Genomic DNA, 26,628 nt, shown 5'->3' with positions numbered 1-26,628 from the left:
TGTCTCGCTTTCATTAGCGAAGCTAGATTGAGACAAAATAGAAGTCAACACCAATGATTTTCCTATACTTTGTTTGAAGGGTTAAATATGTTTTGAGTCCTTACATTTTGCGCCTATTTAAAGAATAGTCCCAACATTTCATTAAATGTTTTTAAAATTCTCACATTTTATCTCTGTTATTAAAATCTGTCTCTGCTGTTAATTCTCTAACGGAATGTTGTGTGAGTGGTTTTATTATGTCTACCTTTATCAGACCCTAAAGTTTGCAGCTTAAATTTAATATTCCAGCAAACTAATTTACTATGTGGAATGGTGAGAGTTGTTGATTGTCGAGAAGCTTTAGAATTTTGATTGTGTTTACAATAGGTTACTTACAATTATGATCGGTGGATTGCAGGTGTGAAGCCTTTCCAACATACCCTAGAAGCTATGACTTGCTACACGCAGGAGGGTTTTTATCCCTTGAGGCCTTGACACTTCTCAGAAGCACAGATGTAGCATGCTTGATATATTCATTGAAATTGATAGGTTACTTCGCCCAGAGATATGTAAATGCACTGTGATTTGATTTTCGTGCTCCAATTTTTCATGTTTCAAGATAGTTAATTAGCATTGGTGGTTTTTTTTAAAGTTTTATATGTGAATGATAGCTAAGAAAAGATGAATGATAGCTAATTACCATTGAGGGTAAAACGGTCATTTCCATGTGTTTTTGAGCAAAACTTGACATGAGAAAAACAATTTTCAATTAAAATTCATTGTGGGCCAAACTAACCCAAGCCCAATATAAAAATATGTTCAAGAGAAACCCTAATGAATTTTGCTCTCCCCCTGCACTTTTCGCTCGCACCCTCCAACCTTGCCGAAAATGCCCTTGCGTTAGTTAACAAACGCAAGTGTAAAATTAACATAACTTAGTTTTTACACATGCTTGACTTAAGTCACGCAGCGTGAGTTAACTCACGTAGAAATTAACACATGCGTGAGTTAACTCACGCATGTATTGTTTTTGCATATTCACAATGTTTTTGCAAGTAAATGTTAAGCTGACAGAACCCAATCTCATCCTTTGCTGTTTTGTATCCATTCATTAATCATTAAATGTTAAGCTGACAGAACCACCAATGCAAACAACAAGTAAGAGACCATTAAAAAAGCTAGACATTTGTCTTGTTTTTTTGGGATCTTTTTCATCAAATTGGTCAACACCATGTGCTGGCAGAGAAGCTTTCAAGCCTGCACTACCAAAGGCCAACACGTATAGACTAATGAAGAGAAAAGCTTCATGGTTGCCACTAATTTTTTCACACACTGCATTTTTGCAAAAACATTGAGAATATGCAAAAACAATACATGCGTGAGTTAACTCACGCTGCGTGACTTAAGTCACGCATGTGTAAAAACTAAGTTATGTTAATTTTACACTTGCGTTAGTTAACTAACACAGCGGTATTAGAATCAATTATGTTTATTGTATATTCATTAGGCATTTATTAGAATCAATTATGTTTATTGTATATTCATTAGGCATTTATTAGAATAAATTATGTTTATTGTATATTCATTAGCATTACTATTATATTGATTAGACATTATTGTATATTCATTAGGCATTATTAGTTTCTCTATCAGAATCATAAACAATTGTATATGTATCACAATTCTCATCAATAATAATCAGGGGATTACATTTCTATAAGGTATCAGCTTTACCGATCCAAATCTAAAACTCTCTCTCTCTCCAACCACCGCTTCCCTTCCTTCAATCCTAGTCATGCCTGCGAGCACCAATCCCCCCATAAACGATGCTGACGACACTTCGTCAGTGTCAAACCCACCTGCTCATACGGCATCAAAATCAAACTTTCACACTGCTTTCTCCATTACCAACGTCAAAACCATCATCCCGGTCACGTTGGATAATGATGCTAATGTCTATCTATCCTGGTCTGCACTCTTTTTGGTGCAAGCCCGCGTTCACAATCTTCTTGATCACATCATCCCACCCTCTGATGAAACCGCTCGCGAAGTCGCGGCTGCAGCCAAGGAAAAGGATTCCGATCTATGGAATCGCCTTGATGCTGTGTTATTGCAGTGGATGTACGCAACTGTCACACAAGATATCCTTACCTCTATCCTTGTGATTAATGACACTGCTAAAGAATGTTGGAAACGTATCGCAACCATGTTTAATGACAACAAACATGCTCGTGCTGTTCAACTCGAAAATCAATTCAGCAACACCAACCTGGAAGATTTTCCATCTACTAAAGCTTATTGTAACCACCTTAAGCTTCTCTCCGACCAACTGACCAACGTTGGCTCTCCTGGTACTAATACCCGTTTGGTATTAAAAATGATCGCAGGTCTCACTGATGCGTATGCTGGATTCGTGACATATGTCCAACAACATGACCCCCTTCCTACTTTTGCCGCTGCAAAATCACGATTAGAACTTGAAGAAACAACCATGCTTCAGCGTGCTTCTCGTGAGTCTAGCTCTTCCAACACAACGGCACTTCTGGTCAAAACCGCCTCAGATGAAACTGTCATCCCTCCCACCCCCACAGGTCAAAACCGTGGTAACCGAGGAAGAAGGAACCACCGCAACAGTGGTGGACGGAACACCGGCCGGGGTGGTCGAAACGGGCCTAACCACTTCGGTGGTGGTGGCCGCGGACAACAACAACAGTGGCAACAATGGGGTGGCCCTTGGCAACAGTGGGCTCCCTGGAACATTCCACCATGTCCTTACCCATCCTACAATTGGGGTAGGCCCAACAACAATCCCAACCCTCAACAAGGTGGAGTTCTTGGACCTAGACCTCAACAAGCTGCTTTCAATGACAACACACCTAGCCCAACTGACATTGAAAATTCCATTCGCACTCTCAACCTTGCGCAGCCGGACCCATCTTGGTATATGGACACCGGAGCCACTTCCCACATGACGTCCTCGCAAGGTAATCTCTCGTCTTATTTTAAATTGAGCAAAAATAATAAAATCACCGTAGGAAATGGTCATTCTATTCCAATTTATGGTTTTGGCAGTACACAAATAGCACCCCCCCCCCCCCCCCACCCTCCTCTTGTCCTAAACAATGTGCTACATGCCCCAAATTTAATCAAAAACTTAGTTTCTGTTCGTAAATTTACTACAGATAATAAGGTTTCGATTGAATTTGACCCGTTTGGTTTTTCTGTGAAGGATTTTCAGACGGGGATGCCTCTAATGAGATGTGAGAGCCAAGGTGACCTCTACCCCATCACTACTGCCACCTCTCCTAATAAAGTCGAGCCTACCTTTTCCTTTGCAGCTTTGTCATCATCCCTTTGGCATGATCGTTTGGGTCATTGATGACACTAGGTCATATAGCATATTTTGTTATTGATTTCTATGTAATTTTAGTAGAGTTCAGGTGATTATGCATGAGTTTTTGAGATACAGAAGGTGTATTTCACATGTACAAGCAAAGGAGACATCATACTACGATTTCTGGGCATCATTCTACGATTTTGGATGTTTTGGAGTCATTTTGGTACTGGAAAAATCGTACTACGATGCTTTCCATCGTACTACGATGTAAAAAGTCAATGAGCCATCATATTACGACGCTTTCCATCGTACTGCGATGTAAAAAGTCACTGAGCCATCGTACTACGACGCTTTCCATCGTACTGCGATGTAAAAAGTCACAGCATTATTTACATAAAAGCCCAGCTGCACACGAGATGAAAAGAGCGAAATTTTGGAGAAAGAAACAGACTTTTGGAGCAAGAACCATGGATAGAAGGTTGGAGACAATCAAAACTCACATCCGGTAACCAATTTCATGTAATGAATCCTTCTTTCATATTAGTTATTTATGCTTTAGCCATGAATAGCTAGATCCTTTGTGATTAGGTCAAGAGATGATTATGTTCTAGCTCATGTTTATGTAACCTATAAATCTTAATTGTTATGAATGTTATTCTAGTTTATTCAGTATAAATTGTTCTTAATGCTTTTATGATTCTGACCCAATATAATTGATTCTAGAGTTTATATGACTACTGACACTAGCGTGTAACTCTAACATATTTATACTGTTCAATCTAACGGACAATCTAGGGATGGAGCGTTGTTAGGTTGTGATAATTGAATTAACGGACTTAAAACCTTTGATGATTATAGGTTCACCTAAGGGATTAGGGAATTATAATTATAAAAGAGGGCTTAGGATCAAGGGATTGACCTAAGCTATTTTGTTAATTTGTCTTGAACTGAATATTATTCGTAAAATTAAGAAACAGGTTGCTAAAATGAGTGATGAACAGATGAATTGATTGACCTAGTCATCTCTCCATATTATTTCTTAAACCAATTTTTCCTTAACCATTTTATTTACATTTGCAAACCAAATCTATTGCCTCAGTGCACCCCCCATTTTACATACATCCTTAATAATAACGTTACTACCGAGTAGAAGTTGAAACAGCCCCTGTGGATACGAATCTTATAAATTTTATTACTTCGATGCATTTTTAGTACACTTGCTAAAAGTCTATCAGTCATCCGGGAGAAAATGTTTTAAATTCTCTTAGGCAAAATAAGTTGATTGAATGTAATAACTCTAGAAAATTACATTCTCATATTTGTCATTCATGTCCTCTTGGTAAACATGTTAAATTGCCTTTCATGAATTCTCATAATAGAAGTTTGTTGCCATTTGATATTTTACATAGTGATGTGTGGACCTCTCCTGTTTTAAGTTCAGTTGGTCACAAATATTATGTTCTTTTCTTGGATAATTATTCAAATTTTTTGTGGACTTTTCCAATGTCACATAAATCCCAAGTTTATCCAATTTTTGAAAAACTAAGAGCATACATCAACACACAATTTCAAAGAGAAATAAAAACAATTCAATGTGACAACGGCGGTGAATATGTCAATAGTAATTTTCGAAAAATGTGTGAAGCTAATGGAATTGTTTTTCGTTTGTCTTGTCCTTACACATCTTCTCAAAATGGTAAATCTGAACGAAAAATACGGTCCATTAATAATATTATTCGAACTTTATTAATTCACGCGTCATTACCATCTTCATTTTGGCACCATGCTTTAGAAATGGCAACATATCTCATGAATATTTTACCAAGCAAAACTATCAATTTTGAGTCACCTCTTAAAATGTTGTATCACAAAGATCCTTCTTACAATCACTTACGAGTGTTTGGTTGTTTATGTTTTCCTCTCTTTCCTTCATCAAAAATACACAAACTTCAACCTCGTTCCACAAAATGTGTGTTTCTTGGGTATCCTTCAAACCATCGAGGTTATAAATGTTTAGATTTATCGTCAAATAAAATTATTATTTGTCGTCATGTCTTGTTTGATGAAAATACTTTCCCATATGCAAAGCTGCACATTCCCCAACCCAATACATACACTTTCCTAGACAATGAGTTGTCCCCTTATATTATACAACATCTAATGGACCAAACCCAAACTGGCCAACCTGATCCTCAACCGGCTCATCAGCCAGACCAAACCACTTCTCCTTGTCCAAACTCACCAAATATCACCTCATCCTCAAATTCAACATTACCACATTCACCCCCCTCACCTCCACAATCAAACCCCACTAGTCCCATCCAACAAAATCTTCCTCCCATTTTTCAACCAACTTTACAAGCTAACACAAAACCTATCACTAGGAGTCAACATGGGATTTTTAAACCAAACCAAAAATATTATGGTTTGCACACCCATGTTACAAAATCCCCTCTACCTAGGAACCCTGTGTCTGCACTTAAAGACCCAAATTGGAAAATGGCCATGGATGATGAATATAATGCTCTAATTAAAAATGAGACGTGGGACCTAGTACCTCGACCACCTGATGTTAATGTTATTCGGTCCATGTGGATTTTTAGACATAAAGAAAAATCTGACGGTACTTTTGAGAGGCATAAAGCCCGACTTGTAGGTGATGGTGCAGGTCAACAGGTTGGCATTGACTGTGGAGAAACTTTTAGCCCAGTTGTAAAACCAGCTACTATTCGCACAATTCTCAGCATTGCTACATCCAGATCTTGGTAAATTCATCAGTTGGATGTCAAGAATGCTTTTCTTCATGGTGAATTGAAAGAAACAGTGTACATGCACCAACCTTTGGGATTTAAAGATCCTGAAAACCCCCATCATGTATGCCTTCTTCGCAAATCACTCTATGGGCTCAAACAAGCTCCTCGAGCTTGGTATAAGCGATTTGCCGACTACGTGTCATCTATTGGTTTTTCTCAAAGCAAATGTGATCACTCTCTTTTCATATACAGGAAAAACACTCATATGGCATATATTTTACTTTATGTGGATGATATTATTCTCGCCACGTCCTCAGATGATTTGCGACAATCTATCATTTCACTACTCAGTTCTGAATTTGCTATGAAAGATTTGGGACCCTTAAGTTACTTCTTGGGCATTGCAGTCACTCGTCACCAACAAGGGTTGTTTCTCTCGCAAAAGAAATATGCTGAAGAAATTCTTGCACGTGCTGGAATGTCCTCTTGTAAGCCGTGTCTAACCCCTGTTGATACAAAACCGAAAATGAGTGCTGCAACCAGTAATCCATGTAAGGATCCATCTCTCTATCGTAGTCTAGCAGGAGCTCTTCAATATCTCACCTTCACTCGTCCTGATATCTCCTATGCAGTACAACAGATATGTCTCTTTATGCATAATCCGATGGAAGACCACATGAATGCTCTTCGACGTATCTTGCGCTACATTCAGGGCACAAGTGATGAGTCATAGATAGTCTTATTTATTGCCTTATTTAGTTTAGTTTTATTTTAGATTTGATTTGATTTTATTGCATTTTATTTTAGTTTAGAATATTTTACTTCAAATTATGTTTTATTTTATTTTAGGAATAAATATATGGTGGAAGGTGCCTTGGAGCAAAAGAAAGAGGACTGGAGCAAAATACAGCGCAAGAATACGAAGATACGGGACAAAAATATGTCCCCCCAAAGTCAGAAGCTTGGCACGGCCCGTGCCAACATGTGGCACGGCCGTGCCCGTCTCCAGGACCTGTTTTGCTGCTTTTCTTCAAGCCCAAGTTACCCTGTTGCAGCTTTACCGTTTTATCCTTTCAGTTGCTTAGTTTCTAAGTCGAATGTAAAGCTATAAATAGAGTAGCTCTCCACCATAAACAATCATGCTTTACTTTGTTTATTTCAATTGCTATTTTAATAAAAGTCTTTATTTTCCCTTTTACTTTCTTTGCAATTTATTTTACCGTATTTCTCTCTTCTTCCTCCATGTCTACGATGAACATGAGTGAGTAGACTTCTTAGTCTTAGGATTATTGGGGAGTCTAATGACTCAATCCTAAACAAAACATGTCTAAACCCTAATTTCTATGTAACCCTAATTTCTAATCTAGATTCACCGTCTTAACGTGGATTAACAATTATCAAACTGTGGAAGCGAAAGCGGAGGGTTTGATAATCGTTAATCCATCATCCCAAACATCAATTCATAAAGCGAGAGCGGAGTCTTGATGTTGGAACAAGTGAATCTAGACAATAATTGCAAAACAGTGAAATAGTCTTTGCAATTATTGAGACAAAGAGTAGTTTCAATCCTCTATGCATCCTCTAGTAATCATGTCAGTGAAATAGGCTTGGTTACTAGAAGTAAACTCTCACCGGACTTTCATCGGAAAGGTGAGGGGCTAAGGGAAACCGGTCTTTAGAAATTAGTGTGTAAATCATGAAATTAGATGTTTAGGTTTTGTCTAGTGAAGGATTAGTTATTAAGATGAACCAATGATCCTAAGGCCCTTTATTATTATTGTTTTTACCTTCAGCCATCAACTCTTTCTTATCAACTTTCTCTCCTCTAATCATTCATTAAAAGTTAATTAAGTTGAACAACTCCCTAGCGGAACGATAACTCTACTTACTACTATTACTTCGATAGGTCGTGCACTTGCGGTTTGGCCCTATCAAGTTTTTGGCGCCGTTGCCGGGGAGTTAACTAATTTAATTAGCTTTTTCTTAGTGATTAGAATTCTCTCTTCTTTCTCTTTTCTTTTTATTTTTAACTTTTTATTTTTCTGTTATCATTAACTTCTTGGGTTCTCAACCTTTTATGCGAAGAACTAGAAATCGAGCGGTATTCATACCCGAGATCGAAAGGTTCTTACATAGAAGGAGGAGAGAGGCACAAAATAACACCGCCATGGCCAATCGCACTCTCAAAGAGTATGCAACGCCGTCTACGGCTGAGCCACAAGCTGTTATTGTGTACCCAACGGTTGAGGATGACAATTTTGAAATTAAGCCTGCCCTACTTAACTTGGTGCAGCAAAACCAATTCTCGGGATCCCCCACTGAGGATCCCAATCTTCACATCTCTATTTTCCTACGAATTAGTGGAACCATGAAGGAGAACCAAGAAGCCGTAAGACTTCATCTCTTTCCCTTTTCCTTAAGGGATAGAGCTAGCGCTTGGTTCCATTCCCTCGAAGTCGGTTCCATTACTTCATGGGATCAGATGAGGCAAGCATTCCTTGCCCGTTTCTTTCCACCATCTAAAACCGCTAAACTTAGAGACCAAATCACGCGGTTCAACCAAAAAGATGGGGAATCTCTCTATGAGGCGTGGGAGCGTTTCAAAGAAATGCTAAGACTTTGTCCCCACCATGGCCTAGAGAAGTGGCTTATAGTCCACACTTTTTATAATGGCTTGTCTTATACCACTAAGATGTCTGTTGATGCAGCTGCAGGTGGAGCACTTATGAACAAGAATTACACGGAGGCGTATGCCTTGATCGAAGACATGGCTCAAAATCACTACAAGTGGACCGACGAGAGAGCCATCACTAGTTCTTCACCCTCCAAAAGGGAGGCAGGTATACACGAAGTCTCTAACTATGACCACCTTGCTTCTAAAATTGATACACTAACTGAAAAACTTGAAAAACTCAATGTTAGTGCTATCAATTCTGCTTCTACTCCTTTTTGTGAAATATGTGGTATAACTGGTCATGCTGGTGTTGATTGCCAACTAGGTAGTGCTATTAACGGTGTTGAGCAAATGAATTATGCTCAATACAACCAAGGGATGAGACAAAATCAAAAATTTTATAAAAACCAAAATCCCTATGGACAAGTAGCACCACCCGGTTATGCAAACAACCAAAGATTCACTCAGAAGTCCAATTTGGAAATTTTGTTGGAAAATTCTATTGCCAACCAAAACAAACAACTTCAAGAACTTAAAAACCAAACTGGATTTTTGAATGATTCTCTTTCCAAGCTCAATACCAAGGTCGATTCTATTGCTACTCACTCTAAAATGCTTGAAACACAAATCGCCCAAATAGCCCAACAAGTGGCTACATCTTCCCAAACACCGGGAGTCTTTCCTGGTCAAACCGAAGCCAATCCCAAAGCCCAAGTTAATGTCATATCTTTTAGGGGTAGTAAGTTAGGCGAAACTTTTGCTAAGGTTAAAAACATTAGGAAAGAAAATGTCAAGCCCTTAGGTGATAAAGTAGTGATAGAAGAAGCAAAACCACTTGAAGAAAACAAAACTCCATCCCCCTTAAATCCTGATAAGCTTAAACTAGAGGGTAAGTTTGAAAAATTTGTTAACATACTTAGGAAGATTTGCATTAAACTTCCCTTTGCTGAAGCTTTGTCTAGGATGCCCCTATATGCCAAGTTTTTAAAGGAAATTTTTTCAAAGAAAAGGGCTATAGAGCATAATGAGACAATAGCCTTGGCTAAGGAAACTAGTACAATCATTCAAGAAGCACCCCCTAAGCTTAGAGATCCAGGTAGCTTTGCCATACCATGTGAAATCGGGAATGAAACCATAAACAAAGCCTTATGTGACTTAGGAGCTAGTGTTAGTTTGCTGCCTTTGTCTCTTCTTAAAAGGATAGGGATAGGAGAATTGAAACCTACCGAGATGGAATTGAAAATTGCTGATCGTTCTACCATGAAGCTTGTAGGATTTGTCGAGGACATACCCGTTAAGATAGAAGGGATATACATCCCCACTGATTTTGTAGTCGTTGACATTGAAGAGGACGATGACGTCCCTATAATCCTAGGTAGACCTTTCCTCGCAACTGCAGGAGCTCTCATTGATGTTAAACTTGGTAGGATAGTCTTTCAAGTGAGTGATAAGATGGTAGGATTCGAGTTGGAAAACGTTATGAAAGGTCCCGCTCTTTACTCTTGTTGCATGCTTAACGATCATGTTGTGAAAGAACGTTTTATAGCGTCATCTACACAATATGATATCTTTGATCCATTCTAAGGACTCTTTCTAACCGTCAAGCTAATGACATTAAAAGAGCGCTTCGTGGGAGGCAACCCACGCATTTTACTGCTTTTGTTTGTTTTTCTTTGTTTTAAGCGTTTTTGTAGGTAATTGTCCAAGTTGATTCGAAAAAAATGGAAAAATTTTGAAGCCCCAGGACCAGAGAAGAGGCACGGCCCGTGCTAGTATGGCACGGCCGTGCCAAGTTTTGAAGCAAAAAAATAATGGATGAAGTCAGAAAGATGGCACGGCCCGTGCCAATAGGTGGCACGGCCGTGCCCGACCTCTTGTTGCCCATATATACAAATTTTTCTTTCTTCTTCCTCATTCACAAACAACAACCCTCTTTCATCTTTCAAACTTCTCTCTAAACCTCCATAACCTCCAAACCTTCAAACTCTCATATCTCCTTCAAAACTTAACCAAATCACTCAATTCTTTCACCAATCAACCACAAACTTCATCCAAAACAAAGACCACCAATCAAAAACATCTTTCATCCATTCAAACCCATAATTCACCAAAACCCTAATCTTTCAAAACCTAACCCAAAAACCACAAAACCTTAACCAATCTCCACATCCAAACCAACAAACCTTCCTTAAACATCAACCCCAACCCTAAACCAATCTTTTCCACCAAAAATTCTCCCAAACCCAAAACCTTCAAAACCAATTCCAACAAGGGTCAATGGCTTCAAGAAGAAGTGGTAAAGAACCAGCAAGCTTTCAAGGAGGACCTCCCCAAAGAGGCAAGCACAAGTGAAGAATCATGGAATAAACTTCAAGAACAACAAGCAACGGGACAGGTATAAAATTCTAATCTCTAAACACTTGCATCCTTCTCGTTATCCTGATCCCAATACTTTAGATGTGCTAGAGCTGTTTGATGATGTTTCTAGGATGATAGGAAAGTTAGGTTGGACTGATTTGCTGAAACCTATGCGGGGTTATGAAAACTTCACTTATGAATTTTTAAGCTCAATTGTTTTCACTAAAGACAAGTTGAAATTTGATAACCCTAACCATAGAGTTGTTTTTCGGTTGATGAATATTGATTATGACATGTCACTTCAGCACTTTTGTGAGGCCTTAGGTTTTGCAAATGAAGGATATATTCATGATCATTGGGATCCTAGCCTAAAACCGGATAACTATGACCCAGCTGCCTTTTGGACACGTATCACCGGCGTTTCCAACTATGTTCCTAGAGCCAACAAAGCTAGCAACATCCACAACCCCGTACTTAGGTACCTCCAAAGGGTAATGGCTTGCACTATTTGGGGTAGAACCGAGCTAGGAAACACTAGAACCGATGAATTGTTCATGCTATGGGCAATGCTCCACAACCACCCCGTCAATACTTGTTTTTATTTGATTGATTACCTAGACTTTGTCGGTACTAGACCGGCCGGTAGAGGAGACATAGTGGTGGGTGGCATCATTACATATATAGCTAGGTGTTTTGGAGTAGGTGAAGATGAGGGGATCAAACCAATTGAGGGAAACAATAGGCTTAACATAGAAACCCTTATTGCTATGAATTTCATCAAACATCGTCCACCGCTCCATTACCAACTTAAGCTAAATGTGTCAATCGTGTTTTTATTGCCTAACCCATCTCGGACTACCACCGAGGTGGAAGAAAATTGGTTGTATGTTGATGATGTGCAGGTTCTAGAACAACAAGATGATGAAGGAGAGGGTGCTAGCTTGCACCATGATGAAGGCGAAGGTGCTAACTTGCACCAAGAAGGGCACCATGGCCATGAAGCCGGTGAGCTTAATGAAAATCAAAGATGGACATGGATTCACAATGAAATCGAGAGGATGAGCACCGAGCAACAAAGGCAAGGTGTTGAGATCTCCGGCCTTCGCAATGAAGTTCAAAGGGGCAACCGTGTCAATGATGAAAATAATGAGATGCTCCGTCGGATGATGCAACACCTCCAACTTCAAGGTCCTCCATATGGACCTCAATAAATTGTGAGCTTTCCTCTTCCTCTTTTCCCTTTTCTCTCTCTACTACTCTTCTTCTACTCCTTCTTTCTTCTTCTTCTACTTCTTCCTTTTTTTAATTTCTTTTTCTTTGAATCATTGAGGAAAATGCTTCCCCTAAGTGTGGGGGGGGGGGGGGGGGGGGGGCCTAATAAAGTGTCTAGAGTCGTAGTGTTCCCAAACTCCCTTGAACTTTATTCTTTTGTTTTGTTTTTATAGCAAGAGGCATAACTAAGTAGCTTGTTTTTAATGTAAATATGGCATAAAAAATTTTGTTTTGTCTCTTCCTTAGGTTGCTTCTTGTACATGAAAGTAGTTTCTTGTGTTTCTTATGTTCTTGCTATACCCATATCTTGTTTTAATGTGAAAATTCTCCAATGAGAAAAGCACTCGGTTGCAATCCTTGAGTAAATGTATGAATAGGTATTTTAAGGAGCACGTTCTATCTTTAGTGTTAACTTAGACCCTTTAAAGTCTTAAGAGTAAAAGTAGTATAAGTTTGTGTGGGAAAATTAACCAAATTGTTCTTAATTGTTATATTCTCTTTAATTTGTTAATGTTAAATGGGGCAGGAGAATGGCACCAACATGTGGGGGAAAGGACAATTACATCCTAACTTCCTAATTGTGGTGGTGACTCCTTAATTTGAACTTAAAGTGAAACTAATTCATCAATGCTAGGGGGAAAGGACAATTACATCCAAAAAGACTTCCTACGCGGAGATGAAACAAATAATAATTTTTGCAGCTCTGCTTAGGGTGATTTTGAATCTAGGGGGAAAGGACAATTACATTCGAGAAGACTTCCTACGAGGATAGATAGCCCCTAAGCATCTGCAGCCCCTTGTGCTTAATTGTTAATCTAATCTAATTTTAACTCGAATTCCCATCACTCTTATATGAAATGAAGAAAGGACTTTTCTCGGTTACTTTAGCACTAGGGATAGAACATGTTCCTCATAATATATGTCTTATACAGGAGCAAGAAAAGGGTTGGACTGCACACACACACTCACTTGAGACTTGATGCTGGGTAGAATAGGTTCATGAGAAGTGTTTGAAGTTGTAATTAGTGTACTTGAAGCAAGACCTTTCTTTTGAGAGACATTGTTCTTAATATTGCCATAATCAAATCTTTTGTTGCTGCTATGTTTGCTGCCTTTTGCTTGAGGACAAGCAAGGATTCAAGTGTGGGGGAGTTTGATGAGTCATAGATAGTCTTATTTATTGCCTTATTTAGTTTAGTTTTATTTTAGATTTGATTTTATTTTATTGCATTTTATTTTAGTTTAGAATATTTTACTTCAAATTATGTTTTATTTTATTTTAGGAATAAATATATGGTGGAAGGTGCCTTGGAGCAAAAGAAAGAGGACTGGAGCAAAATACAGCGCAAGAATACGAAGATACGGGACAAAAATATGTCCCCCCAAAGTCAGAAGCTTGGCACGGCCCGTGCCAACATGTGGCACGGCCGTGCCCGTCTCCAGGACCTGTTTTGCTGCTTTTCTTCAAGCCCAAGTTACCCTGTTGCAGCTTTACCGTTTTATCCTTTCAGTTGCTTAGTTTCTAAGTCGAATGTAAAGCTATAAATAGAGTAGCTCTCCACCATAAACAATCATGCTTTACTTTGTTTATTTCAATTGCTATTTTAATAAAAGTCTTTATTTTCCCTTTTACTTTCTTTGCAATTTATTTTACCGTATTTCTCTCTTCTTCCTCCATGTCTACGATGAACATGAGTGAGTAGACTTCTTAGTCTTAGGATTATTGGGGAGTCTAATGACTCAATCCTAAACAAAACATGTCTAAACCCTAATTTCTATGTAACCCTAATTTCTAATCTAGATTCACCGTCTTAACGTGGATTAACAATTATCAAACTGTGGAAGCGAAAGCGGAGGGTTTGATAATCGTTAATCCATCATCCCAAACATCAATTCATAAAGCGAGAGCGGAGTCTTGATGTTGGAACAAGTGAATCTAGACAATAATTGCAAAACAGTGAAATAGTCTTTGCAATTATTGAGACAAAGAGTAGTTTCAATCCTCTATGCATCCTCTAGTAATCATGTCAGTGAAATAGGCTTGGTTACTAGAAGTAAACTCTCACCGGACTTTCATCGGAAAGGTGAGGGGCTAAGGGAAACCGGTCTTTAGAAATTAGTGTGTAAATCATGAAATTAGATGTTTAGGTTTTGTCTAGTGAAGGATTAGTTATTAAGATGAACCAATGATCCTAAGGCCCTTTATTATTATTGTTTTTACCTTCAGCCGTCAACTCTTTCTTATCAACTTTCTCTCCTCTAATCATTCATTAAAAGTTAATTAAGTTGAACAACTCCCTAGCGGAACGATAACTCTACTTACTACTATTACTTCGATAGGCCGTGCACTTGCGGTTTGGCCCTATCAACAAGCCAATATGGTTTGTATCTTTATCATTCATCCACTACTTCGTTAATTTCATATACAGATGCTGATTGGGGTGGGTGCCCCGACACCAGACGTTCTACTTCTGGCTACTGTGTCTTTCTTGGAGATAACCTGATATCTTGGTCATCTAAACGGCAACCCACCTTATCTCGATCTAGTGCCGAAGCTGAATACCGTGGAGTTGCCTATGTGGTCTCAGAATCATGTTGGCTACGCAATCTTCTCCTTGAGTTATATTGTCCTATTCACAAAGCAACCATGGTTTATTGTGACAATGTCAGTGCAATTTATCTCTCTGGTAACCCGGTCCAACATCAAAGAACAAAACATATTGAGCTGGATATTCATTTTGTTCGTGAAAAGGTGGCTCGTGGCCAAGTCCGAGTTCTGCACGTACCATCACGATATCAAATTGCAGATGTTTTCACAAAAGGTCTTCCCTTGATATTATTCCAAGATTTTCGTGACAGCCTCAACATTCGTGCACCTCCTGCTTCGACTGCGGGTGAGTATTAGAATCAATTATGTTTATTGTATATTCATTAGGCATTTATTAGAATAAATTATGTTTATTGTATATTCATTAGGCATTACTATTATATTGATTAGACATTATTGTATATTCATTAGGCATTATTAGTTTCTCTATCAGAATCATAAACAATTGTATATGTATCACAATTCTCATCAATAATAATCAGGGGATTACATTTCTATAAGCGGTATTTTGGGAAAGGTTTCAGGGCGCGAGCGAAAAGTGCTGGGTGAAGAGCAGAAATCAACCCTAATTTCATCATGTTCCTCCTCCCAAACCAGAACAACCGTCATCTCCCTTTCTTCAACCCATTTTATCGCTCTCAGATAAACTTTTAAACTCTCACCATCATCAGAACTCAAGATCTAGATCTAATTTTTCTCATCATGTTCATAAAATGTAGTTTGGATTTACCGGTAAGTTTTTTTTTTGGATTTTTTTAGTACACTTGTTTCTGTGAATTTCTTCACGAATTTGAGCGAACCAATACGTGGAAGTACCGCCGCGCGAACCAATTTGCGGTTTGCAACTGTATCCAACAAATTATGTAACTATGCTCATGATACACTGCTTTTTTTTAAGTGGCATGGGCATTAGTTAAAGAAATAAATGTAGTAATGTTTCATTGAAGCAACAATTTTAAAACTTTTACATAAGTTAAAGAAACTAAATGTAGTAATTTTTCATTGAAAACAACATTTTTAAAACTTTTATAAAGAGGAATTCATCATTTTCAAACATATTATCCCTATATTTGATTCCTTAATCAATGATTTTTACACAGTCGGACGCGCAAGTTAGCATGCACTAAACCTAGATTGAAAAAACGATAAGTTTGTGAGCGACAAACATGTAAAAAGAGGATTCCGTAATCCACCAAAAATTGATAAAACTCTGAAATTTTATTGAAACGAAAATTACATCTCTACCTACAACTGAATGTTTAAATATTGAAGAAACTTTAAAGGACCGAAAATCTAAATCAGAAAATAAAATAGAAATTATTAAAATTGAACTGAAATAATGAAATCTAATTTTCTACTGTTGGTTGCTACATGAGTCCCATGACCAGTGGCGGAGCTTCACTTGGGCTGAGGTGGGCCACGGCCCACCCCCAATTTTTTTTTTTAAATTTTTTTATGTGTGTAAGTACAAATACACCACTAAATTTAAATACAAACTTCAAGCTGACCCACTCAATTATCTTCACCTTCATACATATGCTTTGTGATTTGTTTAATTTAAGAGCAAATATACTTTTTGATCTCATCAAATGGTTGATATTTCATATATTTGAGAAGTGTATAATACATTAATTTTGAGATATTAATTCTAAATATAGCATAATAATTTATATTGAAAGAGAAGTTAGTGTAAGTATTAGTTTTGATTCTATTTATATGATTTCAAATATTTTTAATATATGTTGCTTAATTTTTTTATTTGCAACTTTATGTTTAATGCACACTACAACAAAAATTTTATTTTATATATCATAGTTCATTTTAGTGGCCCACCCGAATTTTTTTTTTAGGCTCCTCCACTGCCCATGAGCCACGAAGTTTTATTTAGATTCAAGATTTTTTTTATTCAAAACTTCATTATCACTAATGTTATAAGACAAAGATTCGATTATTTTACTACAATAACATTTATATCAACTCTTTTCCTAAAAAAAACATTTATATCAACTCTTGTCAGTACTCCCTCCGTCTCATATTACTTGACCTAGTTGACTCTGTCACGTATGCCAATGCACAATTTTAAACTTAAATTTCTTTAATAATCTAGTAGAAAAAATTACGAAAATTTGATATTTTGAAAATATTAATCGAGACGAATCTAACAACATCTTATATGCTATATTTTGTTTTTATATATTAGTAGAAAAATAGAGTCAAAGCATGTTACATGAATAGTGCAAATATTCTAAATAGGTCAAGTAATATGGGACGGAGGGAGTATTATTTACTAAAAAAATACTCTCTGATCTCTCTTAAAATTCAATAACATGAGTTACCTAGACTTGTAATTTCATCACTTACAACAAAGAGTCTAGAAAGATCCCTTCTAATTGATTCTAGACTTTCATTAGAATCATTAACAATTTTAATCATGATAGTTCTAATGTCATCATTATGCGTGCTTCTGGCTGGGCTGATGCTCACTCTAATGTCAATTTATATGTTTTGGATATTTTTTTGTTCACTGTGATTTTTAAACCAAAATCGACTTGAACTGAAGCTAGGTTGAGTAGCTTCTACGTCCGATAGAATTGATTAATTTATAATGTGGCCCTTTAACCGTTAACGATTATTTCAATCTGTTCTTTTATAACTTATCTAATAAATAACTAGTTTTTATTCATACCAACGTTCTGCACTTGTAAATTATATCGTACTACAATTTTTATTTTATCAAGATGCTTGTATTTAATAATTAAGCTAATTCTATTTTTTTACTACTCACTTCATTGTTGTAAAAAATTAATAATTTTTTATTTTATTTTTGAGAGTATTTGTTTTATCATTATCTATAATGGAAATGAAATATAGTTTTAAATAAAATTAAAACTCATTTAGGTTATTTTACATCCGAAATTAATTTTAATTTAAATATTAGATAAAAAAATATAAAAAATAAACTAACAGATAAGATAAAAGCATATTATAAAATCCTTCAAAAAAAAATCATATTAAAGGTTATATGCACATATATGACAAACTCGGACCTATTTTATGTTGGATAGGTCAAACTCGGACCTAAATATTTGATCATTTCATAGACACCCATACCCTTCAGGAAAACTAACCTAGCTTTGTCATTGATATTGTCGCTATTGGTTCTAAATATTGAAATATTTACAAAATATAATCATAAAAGTGTCTTTTGTTAGTCAGTTCGATCGACAAAATTGTTTTTCATTGGTTAGGTTCTTGAACGTGTCTTCTACTCCATGAAGTTACAGATAAAAAATACACAAAGATACCAATGAAGGTTTGTTCTAGTCTTCTAGAGAAGATAGTAAACCGGCCCTCATAATTTGATGAACTAATGCTCAAGTTTTTGTTGAGAAATGTGTATATATTTAGTGCCCGATGACATCTTGAATATGATTAACTTCGACAGAGAAAACCTATAAGAACACAAAAACAAAAATTGGTGATGCAGATTTATTAGATACTTCTTCCGGTCTTTTTTATAAGAGACAATAAGGTCAATAAAATTTGATCTATTTGATTCATAATATAGATTAAAATACATCAAATTTTATTAACTCATTTATCTCCTATAAAAAGGACCGAAAGAAGAGAACAATATTAGACATACTTGTTAAACCGGTTAATTAGACTAGTTAGTTGTGTTTCTTTGGCTATATAAGCATATATGAGTTCGAATTATAATACCTGCCAACAAGAAGTTTAGGGTTATATAAGCCTATTTGTATCTTCCCTAAAAAAAAAAAAAAAACTATTTGTATCCTGTCATTAATCAATTTATTTTTCTTTCATCTATCCTATCAATAATTGTTTTACGAAAATTGCTTTTCTCCTTTTGATTTTTTTTTCTCATTCTCATCCAGATTTTTCCTAAATAATTCCGACGTGATTTAATTCATGTTCGATTTTCAGCGTGAGTTAAGTTGATACCAACGCAAGTTAACTTGTGCTGATAGCAGTTGGCGTTGCATTTCTTTCATTTCACAAAACTCAATCTCTAAACTCTCTCAAATCATCCAACATCAAATTTCTTCAAATTCAAATTAGCCACCACTACAATAAAAACTAAGTTTTCATAATTCATTGACATTTTATGTTTATATGTTACTTTTTCTTCTTAAATTATAAATGTTTTAGTTTTATGATTCATGTAAATTTTGATTTTTTTTAGGAAATTATTAGATGTTACATGTAAATGTTATGAATCCTTGTTAAACTAGATTTAAGTTGATTAAATGTTTAGATGTGTGCATGTTTATGTTTTAGTTTTTGACTTTAAGGTTTATGTATATTTTGCACTCTAAATGTTTGATGAAATGTTTGAATGAGTTTTTCATTGATTGTTTTTAATTTCTTATGGTGTGTATCTGAACCAATGGACATTTCTCCAGGAGATCCGAACATGATGTTAGTTGTAGTCTGCTTCAACGGTGGAAAGTCCAATTTGTTCAAGGTTCGGGTTGATGTCACGCTAGAAGATCTGAAAGATCAACTAGATCAAATCAACCAATGACTTAACCACAAAGACACAAGGAAGTTGTGTTTGGTATCGACGTCCATCGATCGAGTTGCATGCTTCGTTACCGAGATCTTCTAAAGAGTTTGATTCGGCCAGATGAAGATATTTAGGTTGTATTATTATGTCGTGTCGTAATTTTATTGGAATTGTGTTTAATTCATAGTAGTTTGTTGAAGATGTTTGCATTAAAGTGTCTTATACTTCGTGTAAATGTTTGCAAGTCTCTTTGAAAACTCGAAAGAATAGATAGAATAGATGTTGTATTCTACCGAATCAACTACATAGATTCTCACATTCTTTCGTATAAGATGTGTCTGACAAACGGGAATGCATTTGTAAGATGTTGTTTTGAGCTTGTTCATGCTCTCCTCTCAATTGAAATTTTGTCCGTTAGCATGGCAGTATGATTAAGTTCAAAAGAATATATTGGAATGCATTTGTGTTTGTCACTACTCATCTTATATGAGGGAATTCGATGCGAGAACCTATATAAGACACTTTAATGCCAACATTTTTAGCAATCAACCATGAATTTAATTTTAATCTAACATCATCATGATACAACATCCTTAGGGAGAATGTAATGTAATGTAACGCATCCCTTCATTCATTGCCCGATTTGAATGGAGATGAAATTAAAACTAAATAAATTTATCGTATTCTAATGTTTTGAAATTTATTTTACGCACTTGTGAATTTTTAGTTAGGACTTATTTTGGAAATGAATGAATTGATCTTTCTAAGACATGCTTACCATTGAGCAAATGAATGTTTTTAATAAAATGTAGTGAATAATTGGGAATTAAAAAGATGCACATAAGGTATTGTGAATTAATGTAGTGATAGACGATTATGAATATTGTGAAAAATGCACGTTTAGGTGCTTAAAAAAACAACATCTCTGTCAAGAAATGTTGTTATGTTAGCTTGTCTAAAACCGGTGCAAGTTAACTCACGCTAGGTACCAGCGCATGAGAACTCACGTTGGGTACCAGCGCAAGTTAAATCATGTTGGCTATTGAGCGTGAGTTAACTCACGCTGAACTTATTTAAGAAAAATCGGGGTGAGAATGAGCAAAAACCAAAGAGAGAAAAGTAATTTTCTTGTTATACCTCTCAACAAAAAGATAAGCCTAGAGAGTTATTTGGGCTGCAAAGAAAGAACAGAACAGACGAAAACAAGCCCATCAGGACTAGAATAGGGTTTGACAGTTGCTTTTCTGACATATAAAACTTCATAATAACACATGGAAATGATGAAATTACCCCCCAACGGTAGTTAACTACCGTTGGCAAATCCGGCAACAGTTAATTACCGCTGGACCCAGCGGTAGTTAACTACCGCGGAGTTACTTTCTTCAATTTATGTCTACCGTTCATTATATGTGATGTTATATTTTTTTATTTGTTTTTAATTCTAAATTTCACTTTGTTGTCTTTCATCAAACATCACCAAATAGAAAATCAGTACCAATCAAAGCATCTTCTTCCCCATCTATTGGAATGATAGGCCTTGCCTTTCTATTGATTTTCCAATGATACATATACAATGCCAGTTTCTCTGTATATTTGCTATACAATCATGACTATTTAATGACAATTATATTCTAATAATAACAATAATATTCTAATAATGACAATGATATTCTAATAATTCTAATACACCCCCGTAGTCGAAACGGGAGGCTGACGAATGTTGAGACTATCACGAAAATCATCAAAGAGTTGCAACGGAAGTCCTTTGGTGAAGATGTCAGCGATTTGGTAACGTGAAGGGACATGTAAGACTCGTACTTGGCCACAGGCGACTTTCTCACGCACAAAATGTATATCCATTTCAATGTGTTTGGTGCGTTGATGTTGGACTGGGTTGCCAGATAAATAGACAGCACTCACATTGTCACAATAAACCAGAGTGGCTGTTGTGACTGGGCAATGTAGTTCCAACAATAAGTTTCTAATCCAACAAGATTCAGATACTACATTGGCGACTCCGCGGTACTCGGCTTCGGCACTGGACCGAGAGAGGGTGTGTTGGCGTTTGGCAGACCATGAGATTAAATTGTCACCAAGATAAACACAGTAACCAGAGGTGGATCGCCTGCTGTCCGGGCAACCAGCCCAATCTGCATCAGTGTAAGAAACCAATTTGCTGACAGAGGAGGGATGTAAGTGAAGGCCGAAATCAATAGTGCCATGAATATACCGAATGATACGCTTCAGTGCTGACATATGTTGTGTTTTAGGGTCATGCATGAATAGGCATACCTGTTGTACTGCATAAGAGATATCGGGTCTCGTGAAAGTTAAATATTGCAGTGCTCCTGCAAGACTCCGATATTCAGTTGGGTCATGATATGGATTCCCAGAAGAGCCACTGAGTTTTGCCTTGGTGTCGACTGGAGTCGGTGATGGTTTGCAAGAGGACATGCCTGCTCGTTCTATAATTTCCTCTGCATATTTTCTTTGAGACAAGAAAAGACCACCTGTGTGTTTAGTGACAGATATTCCCAGAAAATAACTCATAGGACCCAAGTCCTTCATGGCGAATTCAGAACTAAGTTTAGACATAATAGAGTCACGAAGAGCATCAGATGAGGCAGTGAGAATTATGTCATCCACATATAGAAGGATATAAGCAGTATCAAGGCCACGATGAAAAACGAATAAAGAGTGATCAGAGATGCTGTGAGAGAAACCCAATGTGGCAACATAGTCAGTGAATCTTTGGTACCAGGCACGCGGTGCTTGTTTTAAACCATAAAGAGATTTCTTGAGGAGACAAACATGCTCAGGATATTGTGGATCACGGAATCCTGGAGGCTGGTGCATATACACGGTTTCGTCAAGATTTCCATGCAAAAATGCATTTTTGACATCTAGTTGATGGAGACACCATGATTTGGATATTGCAATGCTAAGTACCATGCGAATAGTGGCTGGTTTGACGACAGGGCTGAAAGTTTCTCCACAATCGACACCTGATTGTTGATTAGCACCATTACCTACAAGACGAGCTTTGTATCGCTCAAAAGAACCATCAGATTTCTTCTTGTGCCTGAAAATCCACAAACTTTGAATAACATTAGCATTAGAGGGACGAGGAACTAATTCCCACGTCTTATTTTCAATAAGAGCATAATATTCGTCTTTCATGGCCATTTTCCAATTAGGATCTCTTAATGCATCAATGGGATTTGTAGGTAAAGGAGAGATAATTTGGTTGGTTGATGTGTGTAGGTTGAAAAGTGTACGAGGTTTGACAATACCGTGTTGTGAACGGGTTCTCATTTGAGGTGAATGAGGTGCAGGAGGGGAAATGGGTGTTGGAATCGGTGGAGAAGAGGTGGTAGGTGTTGTTTGTGGAGTCGTTGTCTGGGGGGGAGAAGGTGTTTGAACCGTGGGTGTAGGCTGTTGGGCCAAGGAGGTTGGTGAGAGGGGAACATTTGTGTGGTTCGTGGTTTGAGGGGTAGGAGTTTGTTGGGCTGCTGGTGATGGTGATTGGGTGGCGGTTATGTTGGGAGAGGGGGCTGGTGGATATGTGGTGTACAAGTGTGACGGAAGTAGGGGGATTATGCCATCATCTAAAAAGTTATAGTCAGTCGTTGTAGGAGCATTCATGGTGGAAAAGGGAAACATATTTTCCTCAAAAATGACATGCCGAGAAATAATGATTTTACGACTTGACAATTCATAGCACTTATAACCTCTATGGTTAGACGGATATCCTAGAAAGACACATGGTGTAGACCGAGGTTGGAGTTTATTCCTAGTGGTGGACGGAATTAATGGATAGCAAAGACATCCAAATACTCTGAGGTGTGAATAAGACAGGTCTTTTTGGTAGAGAATTTTGGTGGGTGACTGGAGAGTGAGTTTCTTGTTTGGAAGTATGTTGTGTAGGTAAGTGGCCATTTGAAGAGCATGGTGCCAGAAAACTGGTGGAATAGAAGCATGGGCAAGGAGGGTTCGGATTATATTATTGATTGTACGAATTTTTCTTTCGGCTTTTCCATTTTGAGGGGAGGTATGAGGACAAGAGAATCGAAAAGACATTCCATTTTTTTCACAAAACTTATGAAAAAGAGCATTATCGTATTCCTTGCCATTGTCACATTGAAAACATTTTATTTCACGTTCAAATTGTGTTTTAACGTGAGCACGGAATTGTAAAAAAATGGAATGTACTTGTGATTTGTTTGAGATTGGAAAAGTCCACAAAAAATTAGTAAAATCATCAAGAAATAAGACATAGTAACGATGCCCTCCGGAGCTTAATACCGGAGAAGTCCAAAGATCGCTATGAACAATGTCAAAAGGCATACAAGTAACTGACAATGAATTATAAAAAGGTAATTTTATTTGTTTCCCAAGTGGACAAGAGTGACAAAAGAAATCATTTCGAAACTTATTACATAGCAAAAGTTTGTTTCGATGAAGAGAATTTAAGATAGGAGCTCCTGGATGTCCTAAACGATTATGCCATAACTCATTAGATGAAGCAGCAAAGGCGGATGGTGGTAGTGCTGTTGTGTTTGGCATTGTGGGAATAGGGTAAAGGTCGCCAGAACTATTACATCTCATTAAAAGCGTTCCTGTCTGGAAATCCTTCACAGAAAAACCAAGATAATCAAATTCAACAGAAACGTCATTATCGATTGTAAATTTTCTGACAGAAACAAGATTTTTGATAAGTTTTGGTGCATGCAAAACATTGTTTAAGGTTAGGGAATTGGGTAAAGATGCATTACCACAACCAATTACAGGAATATGATGACCACTTCCAACAGTAATATTATTACTCATATTAAAATAAGATGTGAGATTACCTCCATTGCCCGTCATATGAGAAGTCGCCCCGCTGTCCATATACCATTGATCATCAGGAGGAGAGATGGAGAGAGTATGCATAGCAGCTTGGATGTCAGTCGGAGCATAATAAGATGAGCCTTGCTGACTGTTCATATGAGGTGGAGCAGTTGCCATGTGAGCTTGCTGAGGTTTAGGACCTAGTATGCCTGTTTGTTGATGGGGAGCACCGGTTGTCGGATATGGACACGGTGGAGTGGCCCATGGCTGCCATGGATATGCCCACTGCTGCTGCTGCTGTCTGGGATATGTGGGAGTGGTCCACTGAGGCTGCTGAGAGAGAAACTGAGGCCACTGATGTTGCTAAGGCTGGGAACGACCTCCACCACGACCATTGTTTCTACCCCTGCCACGTCCACCACGACCATTGTTTCGGCCACCGCGACCAGCACCACTGTTGTTGTTGTTACGGTGGTTGCGCTGCTGAGAGGGAGTTGCTGAGGCTGCGTTATCATCAAGAGATGATACGAAAGCAGAGTTGCTGATGGAATTTGCTGCTTTCTTTGCTTTGGCCGTTTCTTCTAGGATAATCATAGAACGAGCTTTGTAAAAAGGTGGAAGAGTGTCTCCATGACGGATTTGTGAACCCACCGTAGCATACGCATCTGTTAGGCCAGAAATAAGTTGAAGAACAAGCCTTTCGTTAGACACGGGAGCACCAACATTAGAGAGTTGATCAGACAGAGATTTGAGATGTTGACAATAGGTGGATGCATCAGGAAATTGTTCCATATGGACATTAGAAAATTCTTGCTCTAGGTAGAGAGCCCGCGAATTTTTATTGTCATAGAAAATGTTGAACAATCTGTTCCACGCATTTTCCGCGGTTGAATCCCGCTCAATGATGGTGTGAAGAAGGTCATCAGAAATGGTGCCATAAATCCATTGAAGGACAACAGCATCAAGACGTGCCCAAAGATTTGGATCGGTGTCTTTGAGATTAGGAGATGATGTGGTTTCAGATGGGATGATATGATCAATGACTTGATGAACACGGGCATGGATTTTGAAGAGTTCAGACCAAGTGTTGTATTGACCCTTTTCAATACTTAGGGTAATTTTGATAAAATTGGTGATGTTAAAGATGGTGAATGCGGGATGAATGGGAGGATTGGTATTCTGCGTGGTTGCAGAGTTTTTGGGAGAGGAGGAGGAAGATTTGGGAGAGGAGGAGGGAGATGACTGTGCAGCAGACATGATGAGAGAAAGAAAGCTGATCAGAACAGCGTGGGTGAGATGAGAGAAAGAAGAAGGTTGTGTAGCCGGTTATGTGAGGAGAACGGCGGCACAATTAGGGTTTAGGATCAGTACCTATGCTTACTGATACCATATTGGAATGATAGGCCTTGCCTTTCTATTGATTTTCCAATGATACATATACAATGTCAGTTTCTCTGTATATTTGCTATACAATCATGACTATTTAATGACAATTATATTCTAATAATAACAATAATATTCTAATAATGACAATGATATTCTAATAATTCTAATACCATCTAACCACGAGTTCCGCCACCATCATCCACCATTGTTTAACTGAAACCACAACCCTCAAATTTGCAGTCAATCTCCCTTTAACGAAACCATAAAACTCAGCCTTTAATCTGCATTCACAACTACCCAATCTCCCTTTTTTATTTTGGCTTGTAACTACCATTTCATTGCAAAATCACCAGATTCATTGAATCGAAAAAGAAACAGGAAGACAAAGGGAATCATGGTTTTTGTAGTTTGTAAAGGAACAATAATTCGTGGAAAGAAATAAGAAAAATGTTGTAAAGAAATAAGATCAAAAATGTTGTAAAGGGATTCATGGTTTGTGTAGTTTGTAATTACAACCAGAAAATAAAAAGACATAAGAAAAATGTTGTAACCTGTTCAAAGGGAAATGACTGTGGAAAGAAAAAGTGAAAAAAGAAAGAGATATGGATATTTAGTAATAGTGGGCACCAATGACGGACACCAACAACCAAAAGCCATGAATTGAAGAAAGTAACTCAGCGGTAGTTAACTACCGCTGGGTTTAACGGTAGTTAACTGCTACCGGATTTGCCAACGGAAGTTAACTACCATTAGAGGTAATTTCGTCATTTCCATGTGTTATTATGAAGTTTTATATGTCAGAAAAACAATTTTCATAAGGTTTTTAAGATTTTAGCAGTTCTGAATTTTACTTTTAAAACAACCAAAAAATATACCAAATCCAGTATACTAATTGTT

The 26,628-nt window shown here is 37.3% G+C and overlaps 1 protein-coding gene and 1 non-coding gene across 2 annotated transcripts; one reads left to right on the top strand and one right to left on the bottom strand.

Annotated features, from left to right (window-relative positions):
• Positions 1-1,494: 1,494 nt before the first annotated feature.
• LOC146903189 (uncharacterized) lies at positions 1,495-3,349 on the top strand. The gene is made up of 2 exons (XM_085736161.1): positions 1,495-2,963; positions 3,209-3,349. Exons 1-2 carry the CDS (start codon positions 1,775-1,777, stop codon positions 3,241-3,243), a joined length of 1,224 nt encoding a protein of 407 aa, XP_085592287.1. The 5' UTR covers positions 1,495-1,774; the 3' UTR covers positions 3,244-3,349.
• Positions 3,350-8,599: 5,250 nt separating this feature from the next.
• LOC146903188 (small nucleolar RNA R71) lies at positions 8,600-8,706 on the bottom strand. Its single transcript, XR_015024311.1, has one exon. It is a non-coding gene; the product is annotated as a small nucleolar RNA R71 (small nucleolar RNA).
• Positions 8,707-26,628: the final 17,922 nt, after the last annotated feature.

Source organism: Medicago sativa, chromosome 8, assembly GCF_051527215.1.
Source record: "Medicago sativa cultivar Bolivia chromosome 8, Bolivia_mono, whole genome shotgun sequence".
In the NCBI taxonomy this organism is placed as follows: domain Eukaryota; kingdom Viridiplantae; phylum Streptophyta; class Magnoliopsida; order Fabales; family Fabaceae; genus Medicago; species Medicago sativa.
The sequence above is the reverse complement of the archived record's forward strand: the minus strand, read 5'-3'. Positions and strand labels throughout refer to the sequence as shown.

Excerpts from the sequence above, each read along its gene's own strand:
- LOC146903189 (XM_085736161.1), top strand. The coding sequence starts at position 1,775 with ATGCCTGCGAGCACCAATCCCCCCATAAACGATGCTGACGACACTTCG. Across the intron at positions 2,964-3,208 it reads CCACATGACGTCCTCGCAAG|GATTTTCAGACGGGGATGCC; the intron begins GTAATCTCTCGT and ends TTTTCTGTGAAG.